The sequence below is a fragment of the Sylvia atricapilla genome, chromosome 6 (genome assembly GCF_009819655.1).
Source record: "Sylvia atricapilla isolate bSylAtr1 chromosome 6, bSylAtr1.pri, whole genome shotgun sequence".
Taxonomy (NCBI): domain Eukaryota; kingdom Metazoa; phylum Chordata; class Aves; order Passeriformes; family Sylviidae; genus Sylvia; species Sylvia atricapilla.
In genome coordinates, this window is record NC_089145.1 from 54882549 (window position 1) to 54906169 (window position 23621).

Genomic DNA, 23621 nt, shown 5'->3' on the forward strand with positions numbered 1-23621 from the left:
AAACCTGAACCAAACAAATAAAATGGAACTTTATGTTCGGGAAGCATTCTGGCAATGTCTGCAGCTTCTAGGCATTTCCCTGAAGTATATAAATAGCAAGAGGAACAGATATGCTATAACAAAACATGAGCCAATCCTCCAACTATATTTGAGCCATAACCATTGATTCTACTCCATTTATTTCCAATTAGTTGCTTTTGCAATATTGGATCTCTTCATCATATCTTGTCACCGCACAACCATTCTAGAACACCCTTGTCCTAGTCTTTCATTTGGCTTGGGATCAAATGTATGGTCAACTAGAATAGCTTTAGTTCCTGAGTACTGTATTAATCAGATTTTGAAAATAATCTTTCACGTGACTTTCAAGAATCCTTTTTGACAGGGTAAATGACACGTCTAAATGCACAAAGGGATACTGTGCTCTGAAAAAAAGTGCATACTGACATTATTTATGTTACTTTCTGAGAAATGTATGCCTGCCTGCCTAAAGAAGGCATGTATCAGCTTACTACAGTTATTATTTCAGCTTCTTATTCTTTTATTCAAGAAAAGGGTGTGCTGCTTGTTGACCTAAAGGCAAGTAAAAATTTCAATAGGTCTTTATCAAGACAAAACTAAGTATCAGACAAAAATCTAAAAAGCGTCTGAAATTCTGGAAAAGTGCTAGACCTGCCTCCTTTTACCCAACCCTTGCCCTTTGATGCTGGGCCAAATCTTCACTTCCAAAATTGACAGTAGAACAGAACTGGGTACATGTGTCAAAAATACCAGCCAAGATTTTGCTGCAAGACCCAAATGATTGCTCAGACCTGTAAGTTCAGGGAATGTAATCTCAACCCTTTTAGAAATTAACCAGCCAACCTGGACCTTCTGTAAACTATAAGACTGAAGAAATAAGGCAGTGTGGATCCTAACAAAACACACGGAGGAGTGGCTGAAGTGACTACTTGCTAATGCTACTATATAAAAACAGGTTATCTGAAGGACTAGTGTAAGCTGTATTTTGAGAAATCATGCTATATGCCAACTCGTGGCTCTCAAGTTTGACACACACATTCAGTCAAACCCCTCCCCTGGAGTCATGAGACAGACATCTCCATTTGGAGCCAACAATGGCTAAGTTAAATGCTCCAATATCACTGCTGCTAATGCCAACAAATGACAGCATCTACCCAGCACACAGCAGCATATGCATGAACTGTTTTACAAGCACAATGTTCTTACTGCAATTGTACTTAGCAGAAATACAAGGCTGAGTTTACTTTCATCAGCAGCACTTGTCAGCACTGGGGAGCATAGGCTGCAAAAATAGTTTTACAGCAAAATCACATTCTTGTTTTGATTGGGCACTGTACTTCCAGAAAACTCGTTCCCTGTGGCACTTTCAGAAGTGCGGCACAACTGTCTTCTGCAAAGAGTGGATGGAACCATGAAGATCTAAGATTCTATTTTAGATTATATGAATGTTACAGGTAATCTGAGTATCCTGAATATGACATCAATAAATATAACTGAAACACACCATGCCACTTGCACATTTAATACTCACTTAGAAAATATTTTTGTGCCTTTCCCATACAGAACGTTATCATATCATACACATGCTTCTGGTTAGGTAGCTACTACATTACACACCAAAGATTCTGTATTTCAGTGTGCACTAAACCTATTTCTATATTACATATTTATAAATTATTTAGAGGTTATTTGGCATTATTGTATTAGTAACCATAACCTACATGAACAAGAGTCTGCATGAAAATTTTCAACACATGGATTCTTGCTTCCAAACTCTGCTTGCTTTCTCTGCTGAAAGCACATTACCATTTAAGCATTACAGAAGAGATGTGACTATGAATAAGTAAATGCCATTTTGTGAATATCACTGCAGCAATGCAGGAATGTAGTACAGGAGAAGGGATTCCACTCTGACGGAGTGGAATGATGGTAAAGTTTGGAGCTTGGGTCTCTTTAAGAAAAAATAAAAGAGGAAGAAGCGGATATGAAGGGATAAGAGCCAGACTATGTAACTCTCAGCTGTGCCAATGAGCCAGTGAAGTCAGACTTTAAAGCACAGACTCATCAAAAGCTCTTTTTTCATTAGAGCTTTGCAGTCTTGGGATGAAAATGTCACTAGTGACTTATAAGAAGCAAAAACCAAATTAAAGGCCAATTTCTTTCCCTACCAAATTATTATCTGTGAGTGTAAAAGAAAGTACCTAGGCAAGACCAAGGGTGAGATAATTTTATTTGTCTTACTGACAGTGAAAGTCTAATTAGACTGACAAATCTTCTGTGCTGTTTTCCTTTGTGATATATACTGTAAGGAAGGATTTAGCCTGGAGCTGCACGTTATGGAAAGACATTAATCAAGATTATTGGACCCTCAACAGAAAACACAGTTAGAAGGCTGAAAAGCCTAATGGTTAAAAATAAAGGTTGAGAACCTTATTCTAAGCCATGCCAATGGGCTGGACTCTCCATACAGATAATGGGTAGACCCCCTCTTCAAGTCTCTAGAGAGAACAGTCTGCATATAATAAATCATGAAGTGTCATTCTATAACTCTAAAATCATAGCTGAAAACATCCACAATTAATTTATTCTTGTCACCTATAAACTATAGTTTTAACAGTTAGGAAAGTGTCATTTTCCACACCTCAAGAAGTTGAGGCATGCCCTGGGTATGTAACAGAGCACACAGTTTCTGGTTCCTCATGGAGAGAGTAAGTCCATCTGTCCTCACAGAAGGGTTCTGTTCTCTTTATCACAGAAAACTGTTTTGATCTTGGATACTCAGCCATCCGTGCCATAGGCCACACATATTAGGGACCTGCCCTAGTGCCTCCAGAAGGTTACCTGGGTCTCCACTTGGATTTGATGAACGGAGTGTGTTTTGAATGGAAGATGTGTAGCACAATGAATGATCTCCAGATCAGCTTTAGTAATTAACTTGGCACAAATTGTTTGAAAACTGAATGACCCAGTTGGGAAAGAAGACAGAAAGTGCCACATAAAAGCATATGGAGAGTCTCCTAAAAAAGCTTTGAACAACGACACATAAAAGAGAATTCTGACCACACAAGCACCTGCCATGGTAGCAGAATACAAGAGAATGAGTGTCACCTTAGCCTGTTTTCACAGAGGTCTCCCAAACAAAAAAAATCCCTGAAGTACTTCATTAATAACTGAAGTTGTTCTTTAAATCAGCAAATAGGGACATGTGGGATTCCACGACCCCTAACTGATGAAAACCCTGTGAGAAGAATGGCAGCCTTGCAAGGATGCAGTGTGGCTCAGCACAGAGACTCCAGAAGCACTGTGCATGGCATCCCTCTTTCCCACACACAAAAGCTAGCAGCTTGTCTTTAAGGCCTTTGTGGCTAATATGGCAAGGCAGAAGTCTCAGAGAGGATATTATTTATTATCACAGGACAGTCTGATGTGTCAGGACTCTGAGAGGCAGCAAGAAATTAGTACAGCACATGCCCCTTCTGAACAGACTACTTAAATCCAGGATGAAATCATGTGTGAGAAAGTCAAATAAGTGCTTCTTCTTGGGGAAGTAGAGCACAAGCAGCATTTGCAACTCACTGAAACAAATACAAATTGAAACTTCTTTTTCTCCCTCATTTTCAGTTAGCAGAAAAAGGTCAGCTCTTGTTACTTCCTTTTCTGAATGACAGGAACATTCCTAGCAGTATAGCATACAGCCATAGATCTCAATTGTTTCTCACTCAAGCCCTAGCTGTCCTCCACCGATTCGAGTCTTACTGCCAGGTAGAAATTTAGTATAAATTTACAGACATTTAAAATGCTAATTTCAGTGCCACTGGGCATTTCTGGCAATATTTTTCTCTCAATTCCCTTTATCTTGGTTGTTTGTCCAGAACTATATACCATGTCTAGGATCTTCAAAAGCTGAAGCATATAATTGGTCTGAACATGTACTGTGTATTTCTCTTCATTTTCCCAGCTGTTGTAGTCTAACTGTGCTCTAAAATACTTCTGTCAGTCCTCAGACTACCTAACTGCAGGAGGCATCTTGGTGTGTGTTACAAACAGAAGATATCTTTGCACTTATCATGCTCTTCTGTAGTTTCTTAACAAGTGATGTGTAAATCCAAGTCCTTCTGAAGTTCCCCTGGATTTTGTAACACTTTGTGATTACAGACTTGATGTCCTGCACAAGATTTATACACATTTCAAAAAGGAGTAGTTTAAGTTACTTACATATGAAAATGAGTAATACAAGTAGCACAGATACTCCTAACAGAGTAAGAACAGTAATTCTTTATCATGATTCATGCAATTTTGCATTAGATGTCTCACTTTTATTTGTATCATGCTTGGTATTTCTACTATTGCCCAGAATCGTTCTGCGCCAAGTAATACACACATCCAGAATAAAACATAGATTTTGAACCCAAGGAGTCTGCAATCTTAGCATAAAACAAGATATCACACATGAATACAGAAACATGGATAATAAAACAAAAAAAAAGTGACACTGATTGACTTGACAAACAGTTGTCTTAGACCATCATCAGCCTAACATTTTGACAACTTTTTGGCATGTGTCACGATGACAAAAGAGTTTCAATGGGATTGGAAAAATAATCCACTGTTGCCTTTTGTATGGTATCAGGAAGCAGAAAGACTCCTATGATCAAATCTAAGAAGTGAGCAAAAAGTGCTTGAATCATGCTGATCAGAATCAGAAGAGACTAAAATTTAAGCCTCGAAAGCAAAGAAAAACTGTTTATTTCTGAGCAGAAAAGAGAAGAGAAAGCTAGAACAAGGTAATAAGTAACTGTATTTGTACATCTCATAGCCTTAGGTATCTATATTTTATGTTTCCCAAAGAGTAAACTCGTTCTATTAGATTTTTCCACCACTTAGATCTAAAATTGTAAGCAGGCTTGACGATGGTGATGTCGAACACAAGCAAGATAAAATAACCATTAGGCACCTGAAAAACCATGGCTGGAGATACTGCCTGAACAGGAAAAGACAATTTCTTCTCACTTTCACCACACAGATACTGCAACTTAAGCGGACAGAATCAAATTCCACTAAAAATAAGGAAGAAAGCCAAGCTATCTGTGCTGCGACAGCAATAAAATGGCCCAATATTGAAATGCAGAAAGTTGTAATGGAGGTACATATTGACCTTTATTTTTCTTTCAGCGGGTAGCATGAAGTGTCAAAGAGTTATTGCTTTAATATCAGCTGAGATGAGGCCATTTGTTGTGGTGCATGTGTATCCAGGAAATCGCTGCTCTAACCATGTTTTTAGAAGCACTTTGACACTTTATTAAATCTTCTTGATGCTCTTTCAGCACGCAGTGGTCTCTGTAGGCTGAGTGAACTGCCACGTAGGCTAGGCAGGAAGCTTTCAGAATGAGTTCCTTTTCAGGCAAGCCAGCATCATTTCCAGCATGACCCAGCCCATAAATGTCCAGTGCTACTTTCTGTTCACTGGTATAGCTAAACACAGTTCTGCTGCCTTTAAAAATTATAGAGGGTAGGATAAGAACTACAGACTTTATAGTTCTGGAGATTTAACGGTACAAATATATTCTCTAAAATTAAAACTAGTCACTGAGGAGAAGGAACTGTAATTCTCACAAAGTTTATGACAAACAGTGACCAAACCTGGGGTAATTTCCCCTCATTTAGCTGAGACTTTATTAAATCACCTACTGGTGTTTGAGGCTAATAACTCAATTAATCCCAGTCCTGTTGCTATCTGGATTTACAGAGTACCAAAGCGGGAACTGTTAAACCTCAGCCTGGAATTAAATACTCTATTAGTTGTAAATTCCACTGCAGCCAGACAGGCCTCACAGAATTACAGAATACCTGTGGACCTCTGGAGGTCATCTAGTCCTAACCTCTGGTCAAGTAAGATCATGCAGAGCCAGCTGTCCAGGACTGTGTGCAGATGGCTTTTGAATATTTAACAGGATGGACAGTCCCCAGCCTTTTGGGGCAACCTGTGCCCATGCTCAGTCACCCTCATATTACAAATGTTTCCTGATGATTGGAGGGAAAAGTCCTGTGTTCCAGTTGGTGCCCAGTGTCTTTGGTCCTGTAACTGGGCAATACTGTTATCTTTACACTCTTCCTTCAGGTATCTGTACACACAGTTAAGATCCCCTCTGAGCCTCCGCTTTTCCAGGATGAACAGTCCCAGCTCTCAGCCTTTTCCCATACAAATAATTCTCCAGTCCCTTACTCATTTTAGAAGCTGTTTGCTAGAGTCTCTGAAGCAGCTCCATCTCTCTAATGATTTCAAAACAAATGTTTCATTCTAGTTGATAACACCATAACACGATAGCATACTGCTGAAATAAATAATCCACAGCTCAGATTGGTTATTCACGTGATTCTTTTCTTTGCACAGACAAGGAGAGCCAATGGAAGGTGTTTATTTCTAATCAGTACCATATTCTGGCTGCCACAAAAGTGGTTCCAAAACCACTGCATTTTAAGGGTTGAAGTAACTACTTCGGCACAATTAAGTCAGATAACCTGAAATTAATTTTTTATTTAGGGATGTTTTTTTACCAAATAGATTGGAACTGCTCTATGTTGGAACATGCAAGAAACTGATCTTGACTGCATTCCTTCAAAATTCTCTGCAGGAAGGTTATAAAAGGGGATAAAAAATGACTCCAACTGGAAGTAATGCTCCATTGCTTTTCTCCTCATTATGAACTTCACTATTGCAGCAGTTCATCCTGTCATAATAATAAATAACCATACACCCACCCCCTATTAAGCCTTTGTAACTCTCTTTGGAATACATTTCCCCACATATGGAACTTTTGAAACATAGCTAAAACCTTGTTCTTGTTCACATTGTGACAATCTCACACAGATCGGGTTGCACTACATCAGAAGCACAGTCCATTCATATTCTTGCATTGTGTGTGCCACAATAATTCAGCCAGCTGTTTGTCCCGTCTCCAACACAGGAGGATAACACTTTAAAATAAAGAGTCACATGGAGCATTATTCAGAGAACATAGCTCTTACGAACTTACAAACGAGCAGCAAGATGAATTAAGAACCCAAGGCAATGGAGAAGACTAATGGACTCACCTGGATGCTGGGCGGTGAACGATTTTTTCGGGTGGTGGTGGTCGCCATGGTGGTGGTGGTTTCCATGACTGTAGTCGACATTTCCGGCGGCACCGATGTCGTGGGCGTTGTTCCCAAGATGGAAGGGACCTCGCCAACGAGTCGGACACTCCCATTGATTTTAATGTTGGGGTTGTTCTCTGCAGCCATGTTCAGCACCTTGAGGCCATTGTAATAGAGACCGGAGAGCTGGCCTTGGAAGAGACGCCCTCTGTCCTTCCCTCCTATGGCTATTTGCGCCTGGGTGTTGAAGATCGTTAACTGTCGTCCTAGTGAAGGGGGGTGAACAACATTATTGACAGACATTTCCTTCAATCTGCACACTACACTGAGTCCTGGCCCAAATGTGATGGACAAAGAAGTAGGTTCCTTCTTGGGAGTGTTTATGATGAGTGTAGAGGAACAGTATGAAAATGTGGTGACTAAAAGTCATTAATAAGGATGATTAGCTTGAAAGTATAAACATCTAAAACTGAACCTTATACCTCAGCAACCACTCGCATATCAAAACTCTGGAGGAACTTCAGAAATTTGAATGTTCTTTTAGGACTGGATGACTTTTAAACTACAAATAGGATTTCAACATGTGGCTCTTCTTCTACTATCAATTCAGACTGCAGTACCTGTCAAGCTTTAGCCCATAAATAAACCTCCCTTTGGACTGGTTAAAGCATTGGATTAACTCATAAAGCCACTTTTAATAATGCAAAGGTTTCAAGGGTTGGCTCAAAAACAGTAAAACATCAGGTAAAAATGAAGCGATGTAAGAATTGAGTAGGAGTGTTATGACAGGATCAGTCATGATCTTTGAACTGTAAACTTCGTGCTGTAAAGGCTTGCAAATCTAAACCCAAGAAAGAACAAACACAAACATTTCTGATGTCTCTGAAAGTGCAAAGCTTTTGAAACAGTAAGGATAACAGTGCTTCAGATGGTTAAGCCCCAGAATGCCTTACTCCACTCCTACAGGCAGTGAAATTCAAATGTAGGCGGGTTATGTGGTTAGTCAAGGTCACATCTTGAGTGTTAGAAGAGGTCCAATATCATATGTAATAAAAAATATACTTATTAAAAATAAATCTAGTAACAACTGCCAATTCACCAAGTTCTGCAGGACACTTACATCGCATTCAGCCTGGACTGCTCTATAAATACTGTTTATGTCCCAGGCTGCACTAGGTTGACCATGTTAAGAAATAAATTGCTTCATGAAGTGCAAAGACAGTGCCTATAATTTCACTATTCCTCAAAAGATTAGGGGCAAGCTACCTGAAATCTGCTGAATTAGCAGACAATCAGACTGGACATGAGTGATCAGAAGGGTTATCAATGCAGCTTCAAGTCAATCATAATTGAAATATCCCGGGCTTTCCCATTTTTATGAAGTTTGAAATATGTTTTCCAATCCCATTCCCGCTCCCCAGTTCTCACTCGCCACTTAGTGTCTAGTCCAGCCTAATGAGAGGTGCAGAATGCCACCATGTAGGAAAGCACAGCCCATGATCCACTGCTCATTCCTTCACAGCCAGTGGTTAGAGTAGATCAAAATACATGGGAGAGCTCACCAATTTTGGTCGTCGTGGCAGGTCTCGAAGTCAAGTGGTGATGCGGTGTAGCATCATCTTAGGGTGACAGGAGGGACCACGGGGAAGAGAATGGGGACAAGAGAAGAAATGTATCTGAAAGTAGTTCCTGTCCCCAAAGAGGGCCCTAGCTAACTAAGCAACAGTATATGGAGAGGTGTAACACACAGACATGTAGAGGTGGGCTGCACATCCCTTGTGCTCCTCACTCTCAGATTTGTAAATGGAAAATTAGGACTTGATCAGGGTGGAGTAACTGCATTGATGAAGAAATGAGAAATAAAAATGGGGGGTATCCTTCCCCTGGAAAGTGTTCAAACACCTGATGCGATGTTCTGCATCTCAGGAGGTTTTAAACTTGCCAGAGGCAACATATGTCTAGTAAAACATCAATAAACATGCACTGAAGCCACACATCCTCAGAATGTAAAAAGAGCCTTTAATCTCGTCTATGACAAAAATAGGGCCCAGTAACAATGTCTGCTAAGATATTCATCCCTCTCAGCCCAGCACGTGTCTGAATTAGAGGAAATGGCAGAGTACACTGTAGAAGGTCAACTCCTGTCCCATACCATGTCCTCAGAGCTTGCTTTTCTTTTGTGATGTTGTGCTTTGGATTTTTTTAAGGGATATGCTGTAAGAACTTTACTACACCATTTTCCCTTCTCTGAATATGTTCCCTCCCTCTAGCACTATAGTCCTGTCTGTACTGTCCCTGCCCCTAGAAACTCAGACATGTCACCTGCTACTGCTACCTTCTTCCCACCTCGGCCATGACAAGACTGCCAAAGAGCAGAGGAAAGATGTGTAAAGAAGGGACTTATGAGTAAACGGACTTATTCCACTAATCTTGAGATGTTATCCCTGAAAACAGACGGAAGATAACACTCAGTCCAGTTTTCCATTTGCATTTCCATTCCTTTCTTCCCTTGAATTTATATAGTGTCTATTTTCATCTTTTTCCAGAGGGAAGAAGGTGGAAGGTGATGAGAAAGGAAAATTTTTGCCTGCTCCAGGTAGGAGAGCTCCCCAAACAAGGACAGGAGAGGGGTTCCCTCACTTTTACTGAAGGATTATGACTCAGCTCAGGATGTCAACTATTCTAATCCATGCTCATAGTATAGCTTTTTACACATCTGTCATATCTCTTGCACTATTTGCAAGAATGAAGAGTTAGTATATTAAGCCTGAAAAAAAGAGACCATGTCTCCAATTCTGGGCCTTCATCTGCATCTTCTAATGTTGAAAGAAAGCGTACACCAAGGAGGTGACCCTATTCCAGCAAGAAAAAAAAAAAAAAGGAACTTTGATTGTGTATTTTGGAGTCTTCACTGTTAAATGGTTTTCCAGACCAGGATTCATGCACTGCACCAGATGGTTAATGCTGGAAACCACACTAAAAATGTGTTTGCTAAAAGAACAATCACTTGTTGCAGTCACCTACTACCTGCAGTTCCTCATTCTTTGCTCTAAGATGGTGTACACATGGATGGTAAAGACACCAGGGAAATGAATATGGAATGAGAAAAATCTTTGGAGAGAATATTCACTTCTGCCACCATATGTCTCTTCTAACCATTCTTTCAACAGAATTTAGCTGAAGCCTTTACTTCCCCTAAGTAAAATTTATTTGGCCACTAAATTTTATTGAGGCACCATTTACATTAGTAAATTCTACTAGGTGTGTAATTCAATTCTGCAGTCCTTTTTTTCTACAGAGAACTCTTCCTACTGCCATATTAGTGTCATACTAAAGAAAATTATGAGGTGTTTTGTAAGTATTCTGAATAGTTCAGAATACTTTGTTTCTTTGCTCTCTCATTGACTTCTTCATTTGGAAAACTGAATTCTAATTAAAAATATCACAGAGGAATCTGAAGTGTAACTTTTCTGTAGCACTAGAAGAGATTTTGGGCTAGATTTTGAAAATCCTAATTCATACTAATAGTTCTTGCTTCAAAAGTACAGTCACTTACATCAAGGAGACTTTACAGGTAAGAGAGATTTGAATAATTAAGTACGTCTGGGATCAATCCTTTTGATGAGATGCTTCTGGGTCTTTATTAGCTCATCCAATTGCAGAACAGGTAACATCTGTGCCTTAGCAGACACCAAGTATTCCACTAAGGAAATCTGCTGGAGTTATGACTACTGAAGTTGAACAATTTAAGACTAATACTTCTTTTTATATTCACATACATAATCTCAGTGAAGTTAATAGCATTTAATATTTTGCTTATTATTCATGCAATTCAAGCCTGTAAGCCTGGGCTCTTATAATTATTTTAAACTAATTTATAGAATTTAAAAGCCCTTCAAAGCCAATAGTTATGCCGCTTCAAAAAGATAATGTGCTATATTTGTTTTCAAAGAATGAACTATTTCATTGTGATGAATACCATAGCAGTACCAAAGGAGGACCAAATCTATAGCATTCAAAAATGCCAGTCAAAAAGGCTTTCATCTTACCTCACCCAAGCCAAGAACTCAGATGGACAAGACAGCTATTCTATATGTTCTTTGATGAATCTATTCCTCCATCCATCAGTTTGTCTTGTTCCATTTTCATAGGAAACTACCCTTTCACTCACCATCTTTATAAAAAGTTTTGTGACAGAAGGCTTCCAAGTTACACTGATTGTTAGATGGATGACCAGATGGATGAGCAGGCTGGTGAACAACCACATAAATTATTCTCATTTTTTTAAAATTTGAGTGGTACCTGAGTTGCTGAAAATGTCTGTTTACTTTGGAATGAAGGAACCAAAAGTTATCTTGTCTTAGGTGATACACTGCACAATGTCATTCCCTGACACACTGTAGAATCCTTTCACTTTTGTAAAAACACAGCTCTACCCTTCTAGCCTAACCACATCCAGACCTTTGAGAGTGCCTGAACACTCAAATATTGTCTCTTTTAGACTCTAGTGCACGTGTGATTGTCTTTTAACAAAGCATCAATATCCACAAAAGGTAGACTTCAGTTCAAAACTTCAGGATGGATTACAAATGAAAGTGTCTTGGCATGCTTTTAAGCTCAAACTTGTAGAAGCTGTGACATAAAGTAAAAGGTTTTGTGGAAAACCAAAAAGGAAATAAAAAACCCAAAACTCAACAAACCCACAATCAAACCAAACAAAAAAAAAAAAAAGATGGGTTTCTCAAGCACATGAATTGCATCAAGGAATTAGACATGCATCTGTTTTAACAAAATTGAGGCAATCATTGTTTTTAGTGTTAAAGGGACTTTAGTAACTCAGAATTACCAAAAATTATTCTCTTTTTAGTGTTAAACTTTATTTATATATTTTAGTTTGATCATGTAAATTAATAGGGCAAACCACTGAGACTCAATAAGCATTTTCTGTTTATTGTTATTTTAAAATTTATTTACAATTTAGCTGAATTAACTGTTTATGACATATTGGTGGTAAAAGAAAAAAAAATCTATTTTGGTTATATAAATATTTTTGCCTTACTTTCATTAATACTTTAGCTTTGGTTTTAAACACTACACCTTTGCAGACTAAACCTGAAAAGTGAGCAACACTGCCAGCTCTTGTTGAAGTTAACAGGAACTGAGTGTGCACAACACTTTGCAGGATCAGGCCCTTCACATGAAAATATTTTTACTGGATTAAGCCACATCCTTCCTGACCTTCATTCATACTGGGTAAATCAATTTGTTAATTCAGCTGAGATTAGAAATTTGAAACAGAACATAAATTATATATTTCCAGTCCAACAAGAGATTGGTTTTCCTTCCTGGAAAATGCGTTAACAACCATAGTCTAAATCAGCACAGAAAATGCAAGATCTGAGTTCAAAGGTCACCCCCTTTTATTTGCAGTACTTTCATAAATGGAAACAAGAGAAGATTGTGTTCTGCTTTGTCTAGATTTCAAGGTAAGGAATTAGTTATGGTGCCTTTTTTTTTTTTTTAAGTAATATTTAGTAATAAAGAGAGAAGATCTTTCTGACTTAAACTCCACTGTATTACCAAGAGTCTAGTTCAAGCCCTACTGAAATTAGCAAGTTATTCTGTTTTGTTACCTTCAACAGGCTTTAAAATGGGTTCTACATCCAAGATTTTTTTTTTCCCTCTTAATTCCTTACAAAAAAATAATTACTGCTCTGACACAAGTCCCATTTCGAAAGGTCACGGACTGTATGCAGAACCCTTCACTCAAGCCATCTGGACTTACTCATGTTAACAAGTTTTTTTGTTGAACTGAGGCCAATTACTTCAGGCAAACCCACAAAATTAAGTGGCACTGCCTTAGTAGACTAAGAATTTCATCTGTATTTTGGACAAATATCATTTGAGTGTTCAAACTGTGCTCCACACACAGCATAAATGCAACAGAACAATCATTTTCTCTGTCTCCCTCACTGTAATGTTAAAAAATGTTTTCTTTACAACATTTTTTAAAATCACTTAATTATCTTAATACAATTAGGAAATACATAGTTGATCAGACTCATGAGAAAAAAAAACAACAAAGGAAGTGGTTTAACAAGTAGATTTGAAAATCTTTTAAGAAAACTTCAATAATAAGGATATAAATGTAGCTCAAGCCCAAATTAAAATAGGAAAATCATGCAGTGGTTAAATTGCCATAATACATGTTGTTGCTCTTCACTCGTCTTCATTTCACTTTTTTTTTTTTTTTTTTTTTAAATCATCTCCTGAATTTTTGCTTGTTTGTCATTACTATTATAGCAAGCTTAGAATTTTGTCCCTTTAACTGCATTTTAATAGCAATGTATTATAGCATGATTTATCAACATATGGCAGGTGGAAGCTGACACAAATTATAATGAAAATTAAAACAGTCATTTATGCAGCAGGCGATTATCATTTAAGAAACATTTATTTGCAGGCTTTAAAAATGAGAGTTTAGAATCAAATGGGTTTAAAATGAAAGTTTTAATGACTGTTACCTTTTTCCTGCAGCCACTCCTCTACAGGCCGGTTATATTTGAAGGGGATTTTCTGTTTTACCATTTGGAACCGTTCACTATCAGTGTTGCCTTTAAAGTTTAAAAAACAGCTTAAAAACAATCTGTAAAGTCAATGAAATAGTTAAAACATCCTACATTTTTTGGGTTTTTTATGACCTTATTTAGCTACAGATAAATAAGTGTGCATGTGTGTACATATATATAAATATATTTGAAAAGAAAGAGATTTATCTTTAGTAGAGTGGAGAATAGTTATACATCCAATTGCCTGAGGTTCTGGAAGGTCAAAGAAATTAAATCCTACGAAAAAGAGAACTCGGATTCTCCTCAGAGTATTTGTTTATCCAAATTGGTTAGAAGGCATATGCAATTTGTCTGCGACGTGAGACCTCACGTGAACTCAGTGCCATGAGTTAAAACATTTGGATCAGACTCTGGATCTGAGTGCATATGGGCATGGCACAACGTGTCAGTCATGTAAACACACAGGTAGCAGCAATTTGATAAACCTTCTTGCGCTGGTAAAAGACACGTCTTAGGACTAGAAACCCAGCAAACAGGGAAAAAAAAAAAAAAAAAGAAAGGAAGAAAATGTAAGAAATCAATGCCAAAAGGATGTAATAGAATTAGTTTAACAAAAATTCAAGCACCTAAGAATCAAAAGATAAACAGGAAAAAAAAGAAGTAAAATTTAAAAAAGAGGAAGAACTGTTAATTAAGGCTACATTAAGACTTCTGTTCAGTTACCAAAGACTTGGGCCTGTTGCCAGAATAAAACAAAAACTGAGAAACTAATTTCAATAAAAGCAGAAATAATTAGCCAAAATGTAAATTCCGGCAATTATAGTTCCTTTGTTCCATGCTGATGGATAATAGAATCATCCATTAAAGTATGCTTTGGTAGAAAGCTCCTATTACTTGCACAACGCAGAGAGGAACAGGATTCACACAAAGCCTCTGTCCAAATTCCCTAGCTATTGGAAAATTGTACAGCTCAGATGGAACCTCTAGTAGAAAGGAGCAGCTCAGTTTGATGGTGCTAGGAATGACAGTGGACAAGAGCCATCATTCGCCTTTTTCATTTTCTTCAGCTAGAGTCACTTTCTGATTAATTCTAATTTTTGCTTCAAGTATTATTTTTACAAAAACTCTTCAGTCAGACAGGCATAAGAGAAGTGCATTTTTTACATGCAACGTTGTAATATTACAGAAAAAGGATTAAGCCCACAACTTACTGAAGTAATGCTACCATAAGCAGAAGTTCAGTAGATCAGCTGTGCTCCAGTCTGCACTTGGAATAAAAGGTGGTTCAAGTCAGCAACTGCTCTGCACAATTTGCAGCATTGCCTTTAAAGTCCCACATATAAATATCCTAATGGGGCTTCACATTTATTTGACTTTCTGAAATAGATGCTGTAGTCTTTTTTTTCAATGTAAAGAGATACCGATTAAAAAAGCATAATTAAAAACTAAGTCAGAGAAGTTCAGCCACAAGAGCAGGGAATATGACTGGACAATCTCACGTGTTCCATCACCCTTACTGCATAGCTGCTGCTCAGAAATGCTGCCAGCCTATGTGAGGTGTCTGCTGACCACAGCTGTGCTCTCCAGCAGCATCTTGGAACTGCTGACTTTGTGCAGCACGTGAGAGGCACTACAGCAACACAGCAGATACAGTCCCACAAGGACTCAAACCAGCTAACCTTAAGGAGTGCTTGTAAAAATCATCATCTCTATTGCTGTAAGCTCAGCTGTAAGGAAAACAGCAATTTGCATCTGGGTTAGTATCTCCAACTATAATGAAGAACATTTAGGAGCCTTGCTGCTGATTTGGGGAACTAGGTAAAAAAGAAGCAAAAGCATTTAAGAACAACTTTACTGGCCCGATTACTTATTACCTTTTTGAAAAGTCAGATGACTTTTTACTTTCCATATAGCATACTAATTGTGGGAAACTGCTATTCCCCATTGTAGAAAGATCTAGTTAAGCACCAGCTGACACACATTATTGCTCCAGTTTCTCTGTTGCACCTCAGATGCCTGCCATAAACTGGTTACTCAGATAAACTAGAAGGAAAAGATAAAATTGAAACCACTCTCTCAGTCATTTGTCAAGTCATATTTAACAATGTACTGTGGTGACTTGGAGTCACTCACAGACTTTTAAGTACATTCCCAGCTCTCATAACTCATATCAGCACCACCAAAAAGTCAGTTCTGTACTTCTATGAATACATATTCCTAAATAGAAAATTTGAACCATGTTCAGTGCAGGAACCAGGAAAAAATTGATAAAGAATAGCTGAGTTAATATAAACGACAAAAACAAAGAAAAAACTCTACCTAAAGGTAATGAGACAGTAATATTAACTAAACAATGGTATTTGATCTGTTTATTAATAATAAACTGAAGACTAAGGTAAGCTGAGGTCATGCAGATCAGTTGTTTTTCCAGTTTCTTAACCCAAATGACAGCTTCCTTTCCTGCCAGCTCTGCCATTCATTTAAACCTAGGGGAAGTTTGCACTCACAGGACAGGGAAGCAGACTCATTGGTCTGGGAAGAACAAAAACAAAATTAAGTAATCTACAAAAGCAGTTTCTTTTTAAAATCATTTAGCAAGATGTTCAGCTTAAGATCTTTTCTCAACACACTAATCCATGCCCACTAAAACAGCCAAATCTCTTAAATGCAATCATAAAAATTCCACACCTCCTTTAGGATTTTTTTTTTTGTTTAATTGCAGTGTGTCTAATTTGTTGTTGTTCTTGTTGCTTGTTAAGGAAGGAGTACTGAAAAATCCTCAGGAGGCATTTCAATGAGACTTAAAGACCTCAATTTCTCTGTCAACTCAGACTTGAAATGAGGGTTACTCCCTACTTTATAGAGTACATTCTGAGCTAGGAGTAGTGGTTAAATTATTGCATTGATATTATGTCCATGGGCAGACATTTTCTATAGCTCCAAAGAAATTCTGTAACACTATTTACAAACAACAAGAAACTCTCCACTGTCCTCATCCAGCCTCAGTATGCACATAAGTAACCTTTCATTGGTAATGTGATCTTTGTCAGAATGAAGAAAGTTCAGAGGAACACTAGAGTCAGCCACGGGCTGGCATGGAGTGCTTCTTCCTCTGTGTGAAAGGCTGACTGCAGAAAGGAAAAAAAAATGTGGTGAATTGAAATTCCTCAGAAATAGGGCATCTGACAAGAACAGGCCAATAAGACTAAGGTAAAAAAAAGGAAGTGGGACAATCAAAAAAGGCATGAGAATGAAAAATGGGTTTCTTATAATTCTAGACCTTCAAGAAAGCCAGAAATGACAACTATTCCCCACCACATCTTTAAAAACTTTTTTTTTAAATCAGGTTTAATTTAATTTTATTGTGTTATTATTATGCAGATACATTCAGCAAGATTAAGATACATATAAAAATCATACCTTTAAAAGAGATGAAAAATTGAAGGGCATTAGAAAATTCAAATAGGTTTATATTGCAACATTAGTCTCTGATCTATTAATTTTTGGTTTGTTTTTAATTTTTAGTTCAGACATAACTAAGAATGCTTTTTAAAAACATGTGCATGAGAATGTGTTCATTCATATACCCAAATACAACAGTGAGCTGAAGAACAACTTTTTCATCGTTATTGCTTTGAATAGTCATTAAATATAACCAATAGAATCACACAATTACTAAATTAATACTGACTTAGAGTTGTGCTTCAAAAGATAAACACAGCATTTGATATGAGAGCTCAAAAAGGAAATATCATGGTTTGCAACACGAAGTAATGTAAGTTCAGCATGAAGAAAGCTTATTGAACCTCTGACAGCTGAGGCATGAAAGGTGTTTCTCATCCATCTTCATACACAGAAATTTTCAGTAACAATCCTTTTGTGACCTCAATGCAATTTCTTTCTACAGCTGGATGATACACACATTCAAACAACCCTTTCACGCAACAAATGGAGATTCTTCTCTTTTTTCCTTTTGAGTCCAGATTTGATTCCAGGCTGTTCTTCAGAATAGAATACACAGGATAGAGGGATTTAAATTTATTTCAGAAAATATTCCTAATCGTATAATTTTTCTGCCTCAATGTGGGTCTCAAAACTTGCAGGATATAATTTTTTACAGTAAAATTGTGTTGATTAGTTTTGCTACTTGTGATTTCCTAAATATTTTTATCCCATAGTTTCTAGCTGCTTAAGTGATTCAAGTATCAATAGGAAAGGCTCATTTTAAATAAGTCTGCTCTTTTTTCTTTTATCTACATAATAAATTCCTGTATATCAATATGACTTGGATCTGCTCAATAACTTAGCTTCTTCTAAAGAACTGTGCCTCAGAAACACATTATTTTGCCTACTTTTATTCCTTTTCAATGTAAAATCCTAGAGCCAACTGTGAAGACTAGGATTAAAAGAAGTCTTTTGTCCCATTTAGGACTTATATGCACAATAGAAATTCTGCTGCATGTCCTCTAAGTTTTTCCACAAACTGATAAGCAATCAGACTTTCATACCTCAAGGATTTTAATGGTCACATTTTGAAATCTGCTAGATTCTTGAATCATCGTTAACCTGAATATTCAAAATATTTCAAATACCAGGGACATTCATGAGGACATTCATGAGGACCAAATACTTTGGAGAGTAATAAGGCAGAAGTGTTCTATGTTTGGGTGGGTTTTTTTTTTTTTTTTCCCTTTTTTTTTTTTTTTTTTTTTGATTGTTCCTCTTTTTCCAAAGGAAATGTGGAATCCAGTCATAAAAATAAGAGCCTACTGGTTAAATATCATCGGTTGCCAGTATTCTGTCTTTTCTCTGAAGCACTTGGTATGTCTGCTCCACAAACTATACTGATAAATAGATCAGATTCACTTTGAACTTTAGCTTTTGATAATCTTCAATTTAGACCAAACTAAAATGGGAAAAAATATCAAAAGAATTTGCTTGTGCTAATGACTACTGGCAGTTCCCAGAGGAAATTCTTTTTATACAGTGCAACAGTCCAGGGGACACAGTTTAAATTTGCTCATGGGCAAAGCAGAATTTTTTTCCAAAACCCTATAGTGCTGGAAGATGCTTTTCTTTTCTGCTGGTGGTTTCTTTAAGAAAACAAACAACTTTTATTGTATTAAACTTCTTTCTAAGCCAAAATGGAATCTTAAGCCAAAGTACAAGAACCATTGAAGCTCTGAAAAATCTTGCTTCTTGGCCTAGACTCATCATAATGATTTACTACTTCTCAGGTGTGAAAGAAAAACTGAAAGCTTCCAGCAAGTTGCACTGGGCAGAAAGAAAGTACTTGCTTTTAGGTGGAATAATAATCCATACTGATGTGTTGTCAAATCTGTGAGGATGCTGAAAAGAATACCATAAGAAAACACTCATCTGATCTAAATTACTGTCAAAAAATGTTCTATGAAGCAGAATTTTCTTCACTGCTTCTAAGTCTCTATAAAGAATGAGACATTTTATCTAATGAGCAGTTATTAAAGATGCTCCAGTGATTCCAATGATTTAAAGAAACATCTTGAGATCACTGTTCAAGTTTTAAAATGTTTCCAGCCTTTTCCCCTTATTGTAGATGGAATTTCCATAGGAAAAGGGCTTGTAAACAGCTAGTGTTTGATAGCTCAGTTCACCCAGCAGCCCTTAATGCCAGCTCCCTTTGAGCTTTTATGGATGCCCATAATCTCACTTTGATTTACAGACACTTAATTGACCTTAGCATGGGAGAGAAGGAGCCTGCTACAGCATGAGAAGTGTGTATTTGACAGCTAAATGCTCTACTAACAGAAACTGACTCAGCTCAATTCATCCCCAAAACTCTCCTAGGGCTGATGCTGTGTGCCCTGGGAAAAGAGACCAGCATCATAGAGAAGCTACAATTTCACCTTCTGATGAAGGGAACAGAAGTTTCCAAGGTGTGCTTGTGATTGGCACAGACTGAGCCTCTTTAACCATGTCTGTTTTCAGGCAGCTGCACTTAAAAACTTACAGTATACTGAACTGCCTCATTTTCACATTTCTTTAAGTGTGTATTTTGTTTTAAATACTACAAAATACAACCACTATTTGTATTCAATTAGAAAACTGACACAAGTCTATTAGTAAAGGATTAGAATCTATTTTTAAGACTAGACCTTCCTCCATATATCAGAAAGAAATAACAACACTTACAATCAAGTTTTAGCATCAGGTCTGTTTATGTCTAGATGTTTATTTTGTTGTGTTACTGTAAGACCATATTGTGGTTTATGTTATATAACACAGTGAATGGTCGCACTAAAATCCAAACATGTAAAAAATCTCTACTTGCAATGGCTTTAGAAAACACTTGAAAAAAGTCCAAACCTGAAACCACAGATGTGGCTCAAACAAAAATGAAACAGGATGGCCATGCTGAACAAAATAATTATAAGGCAGATGATCTGGAATCTTTTTATCACAAGCTGTCCCTCTAAAAATTCTTGTAAAGCTTCAGCTTTGCCTTGTATAACAAGAGTGTTGTAGAAATTAATTCAAAATTGGGATTTTATTTAATTTGAGTGAATTGAAAAACAGACAAGTCTTAACCTTGTTCAGCTTTGCTGCAGTTCTTGGATATTATATTGTTTCCTCCGCCTTCACTGTTCAATAAAGTTGCATCTTTTGCTATTGAATTCTCATTTTATTTCTTGTCCTTATTTTCCCCTTAGTCCTGGATGCCCTTGACTTTATCTTCAATTCCCTCTGATCACATTGTTTGCTGGGAGCAACACCTTTTATTCTGTTCATCTCACTGTGGACTGGAGTTAAAAGCTGACCTTCACACTGCAACCCTCCTCAGCTCACTGCCCTCATGACAAGAGACAACAAGGTCTTGGTAATATAAGTACTAAAAATATGAGAGAGAATTAGCAAGCAAGACTACAACAGTAAAAGTTATTCAGGAGCTGCTCCTAAGTCTGTAGTGCCTTAACCAAAAGCTTTACAATGCCATCACTCACTATTTTATCTGATCTTTTTTACTCTAAAAAACTTGGGATTCTAACTTAAAGTAAAGCACCATTCAGGCCAAAATCATTGGGAAATTCAGAATAAAACTAAGAGATAGGAGTTCAAATGCCTGTGCAGGAGGTACAGCTGACATGGACTCCAATGACAGTAATAAGACTGAGAAAGACTTGAAGAAGTCATCTAATTCAGTGCTCTGCCCCAGGACAAAACCAGTAACATTTCAACCTCCTTTAGATTAGTCTTTCTATCCTGTTTTGGATGACTGAGAAAGCAAGTGCCTTACCCTCGATAATCTAACACAGAAGCACAACAGGAGCAAAATGAAAGAAAACTCAGACTAACAAAGGTGGAAGAAGGTTAATCAAACCTTTTCAAGCATGCAGGAAAACAAAGAAGTGAAATATGTGACTCAAATCCTATTTTATATGTGGACATTATGCTGAATCACTGCAGCCCTGGGGAAGCTGAGGCCATGGGCAAGAAATAAAAGTAGTCTGCTTTAAGTTCTCATTTGAGCTATGCTGGAAAACTGAACTAGTGTACAGTACAGAGAAACAGTTACCAGTTCAATCCCTGTAAAAATATGAAACAATTTGGGTGTCTACATTATTAGATGTTTGAAATGTTTTTTAAGGAATGTGTAAATTACTGTGGTTTTTCACTGACCAGATCCAAACTGAGCCCCATGTCAGGCAGCCAAGCGTCTATTAAGGAAAAACTGAAACTACATATTGATCTCTCAATTTTAAGCAAGAAAATACCCCCTTCATTTTTTCAGGAAGAAATCAGACATTGGAATAAAATCCACTGCTATTGTCCCCACATCCCACTTTTTTGATTCCTTTGTGAAAGGTCAGGATGTGATTTATATTGCCCAGTGGGAACAAGCAGCAATAATCAAATACCAAGAGCACTTTATTCGTATTTTAAATTTAAATTCTATTAACTCTCATTTATCTAGAGCTTGTTTATCTGTTTTGTGCATTAGGCAAAGTCAGAGAAACACTAAATCTAATTTACATATCTGGAGTTAGGCATTGGAGCTACATGAGCGTAGCTATTTTGCTTCCAGGAGCGATATGAGACTGAAAACAGCACAGATCCCTTTGTAGGCTGCATGATTTAGTAAGAAAACTTGTGGCTTTATACCTTCTTCTTGAAGGGTCAGTGGCTTGTTACCACAACCCTGCAAACAAGAGCAGTTCAGTTCCTGCAGACCTGCAGTCTCTGCCTTGGTGCTGGTAGCTATGGAGTTAGATTGGCTCCTCTAGAAACCTTCAGATGTTTCTGAATCTCATTTCCCTGTGCACATATTATTAGGGAGATAATATGGAGAGTTAAATGTACAAATAGAGAGAGAATGTGCAGTCCTTTCCCATTAACACAGTGCTACTGTAGAGAAGTGCTCAGTCAGTAACAATAATGAGAGTAATACCAATAAGGCCCTTAGTCAAATGTCACTGATGAGGAGTGGAAAGCTAACAAGTCACAAATAACCAAATGGCAAAAACTCTATGGAAGGGGCAAGTTCTCTAAGGTCAGTGCCAGGAAATAATTAAAAGCATGTAAGAAACTGATGAAAGAAGAAATTTATTAAGAAGCACTTCCTATCAAGACTGCATATTAGAAAGTGCTACAGTATCCTCAGGGAAATTCTTGAATTATTTAAAATTTTACTTGAAAAAGTGGTGGGGAATATCAGTTAATTACAGAATGGAATAAATGAGAGCAAGCAGGCCTTTCCCATTTCTAATTGCTACAAATCATGAAATCAATTCTTCTGTTTGCATCAGTTTAGATAAGGGAAAAGAGAATTCTAGGATTTTGTAGTAACCCAGTAAGTCTTCTCAAAGACAGATGCTATTCACAAAGTTGTGCCATGACCGAGAACACCAGGTACTCACTAAGTAGCAAAGATGTAAATTCACTGACCCAGAAAGACTTCCATGTTCAGTGAATTGCAGAATATTTTCTATTTAAGTCACTGGAGATAAGGTAAATTGGAGCTTTATCCTCTGTTTACTGATGGGAAAAACTGAGCTGCAGAGTGGTTAAAGCATTACCCAAGATCACAGAGACAGACATCTCTACACATAAGGCTGGGCTTTGTGAACTTCTGACTCCCAGTTCCATAACTGGCCCCTTTCATTTCTGCCCATCCTTTCACACAGTTGCTCAACTTCAGACTGTAGCATTGGATTTTAATGACTTCATGCTTTCCAGTGCCTTTAGCCAGCAGGGAGAAGGCTGATGTGGATGCATAAACCCCTTCTGTCATTGCATGTCAGCATGTCAACCTGGGATTACAGCTGGCACTGTTCTTTCTGCAGGCAATGTGATCAGAAAAGCACAAAGTTGTTCAAGCCTGTGATCCCTCAGGACAGATGTTTGTTTGCTCATTCTTACTGTGCACACATGTGTGTTTATGAGAGAGAGACAGGGACAGAAGGAGAGTTAGGGAGGGAGAGAGAGAGAAGAAATAAAACATAAAAACTCTGTTTGACCAGGAGAACTGAAATAGAACTAACCCAGGAGAGAAATGTAAATATTTTAATGTCTGGGAACTCAGTGCACTGTGCTGTGCAGCAGGATTCTATTTAGCCTGAGTCTCCATCTGAGAAATATTTCTCCATCCACCTCTGCACTACATTCTACAGCTACATTTGATGTACCATCAAAGGGCTGATGCAACAGCAATTGGTTGGATGGGGCTTTGAGCACTGTGGTCTAGTGGAAGGTGCCCTTGCCCATGACAGAGGGCTTGGAATTACATGATCTTGAAAGCCCCTTCCAACCCAAGCCCTCCTGTGGTTCTAATTAATCTTATGCCAGAAAAGGAGAAATTTAGCAGAAATCATTGCTGATAATCGTTGTTTATGCTTGGTACTTGGACCATATACAACCATG

General features: G+C 37.6%; 1 protein-coding gene across 3 annotated transcripts in view; it reads right to left on the bottom strand.

Annotated features, from left to right (window-relative positions):
* LOC136362966 (neurexin-3-beta) overlaps positions 1-23621 on the bottom strand; it is a 351965-nt gene that overhangs the window by 100727 nt on the left and 227617 nt on the right. For all 3 annotated transcript variants that reach the window (XM_066321974.1, XM_066321975.1, XM_066321973.1), the window contains exons 4-5: positions 13680-13769; positions 7114-7421 (exon numbers count right to left, since the gene is read on the bottom strand). In XM_066321974.1, the coding sequence (XP_066178071.1) occupies positions 7114-7421; positions 13680-13769 (398 nt within the window). The remainder of the gene's footprint in view (positions 1-7113; positions 7422-13679; positions 13770-23621) is intronic.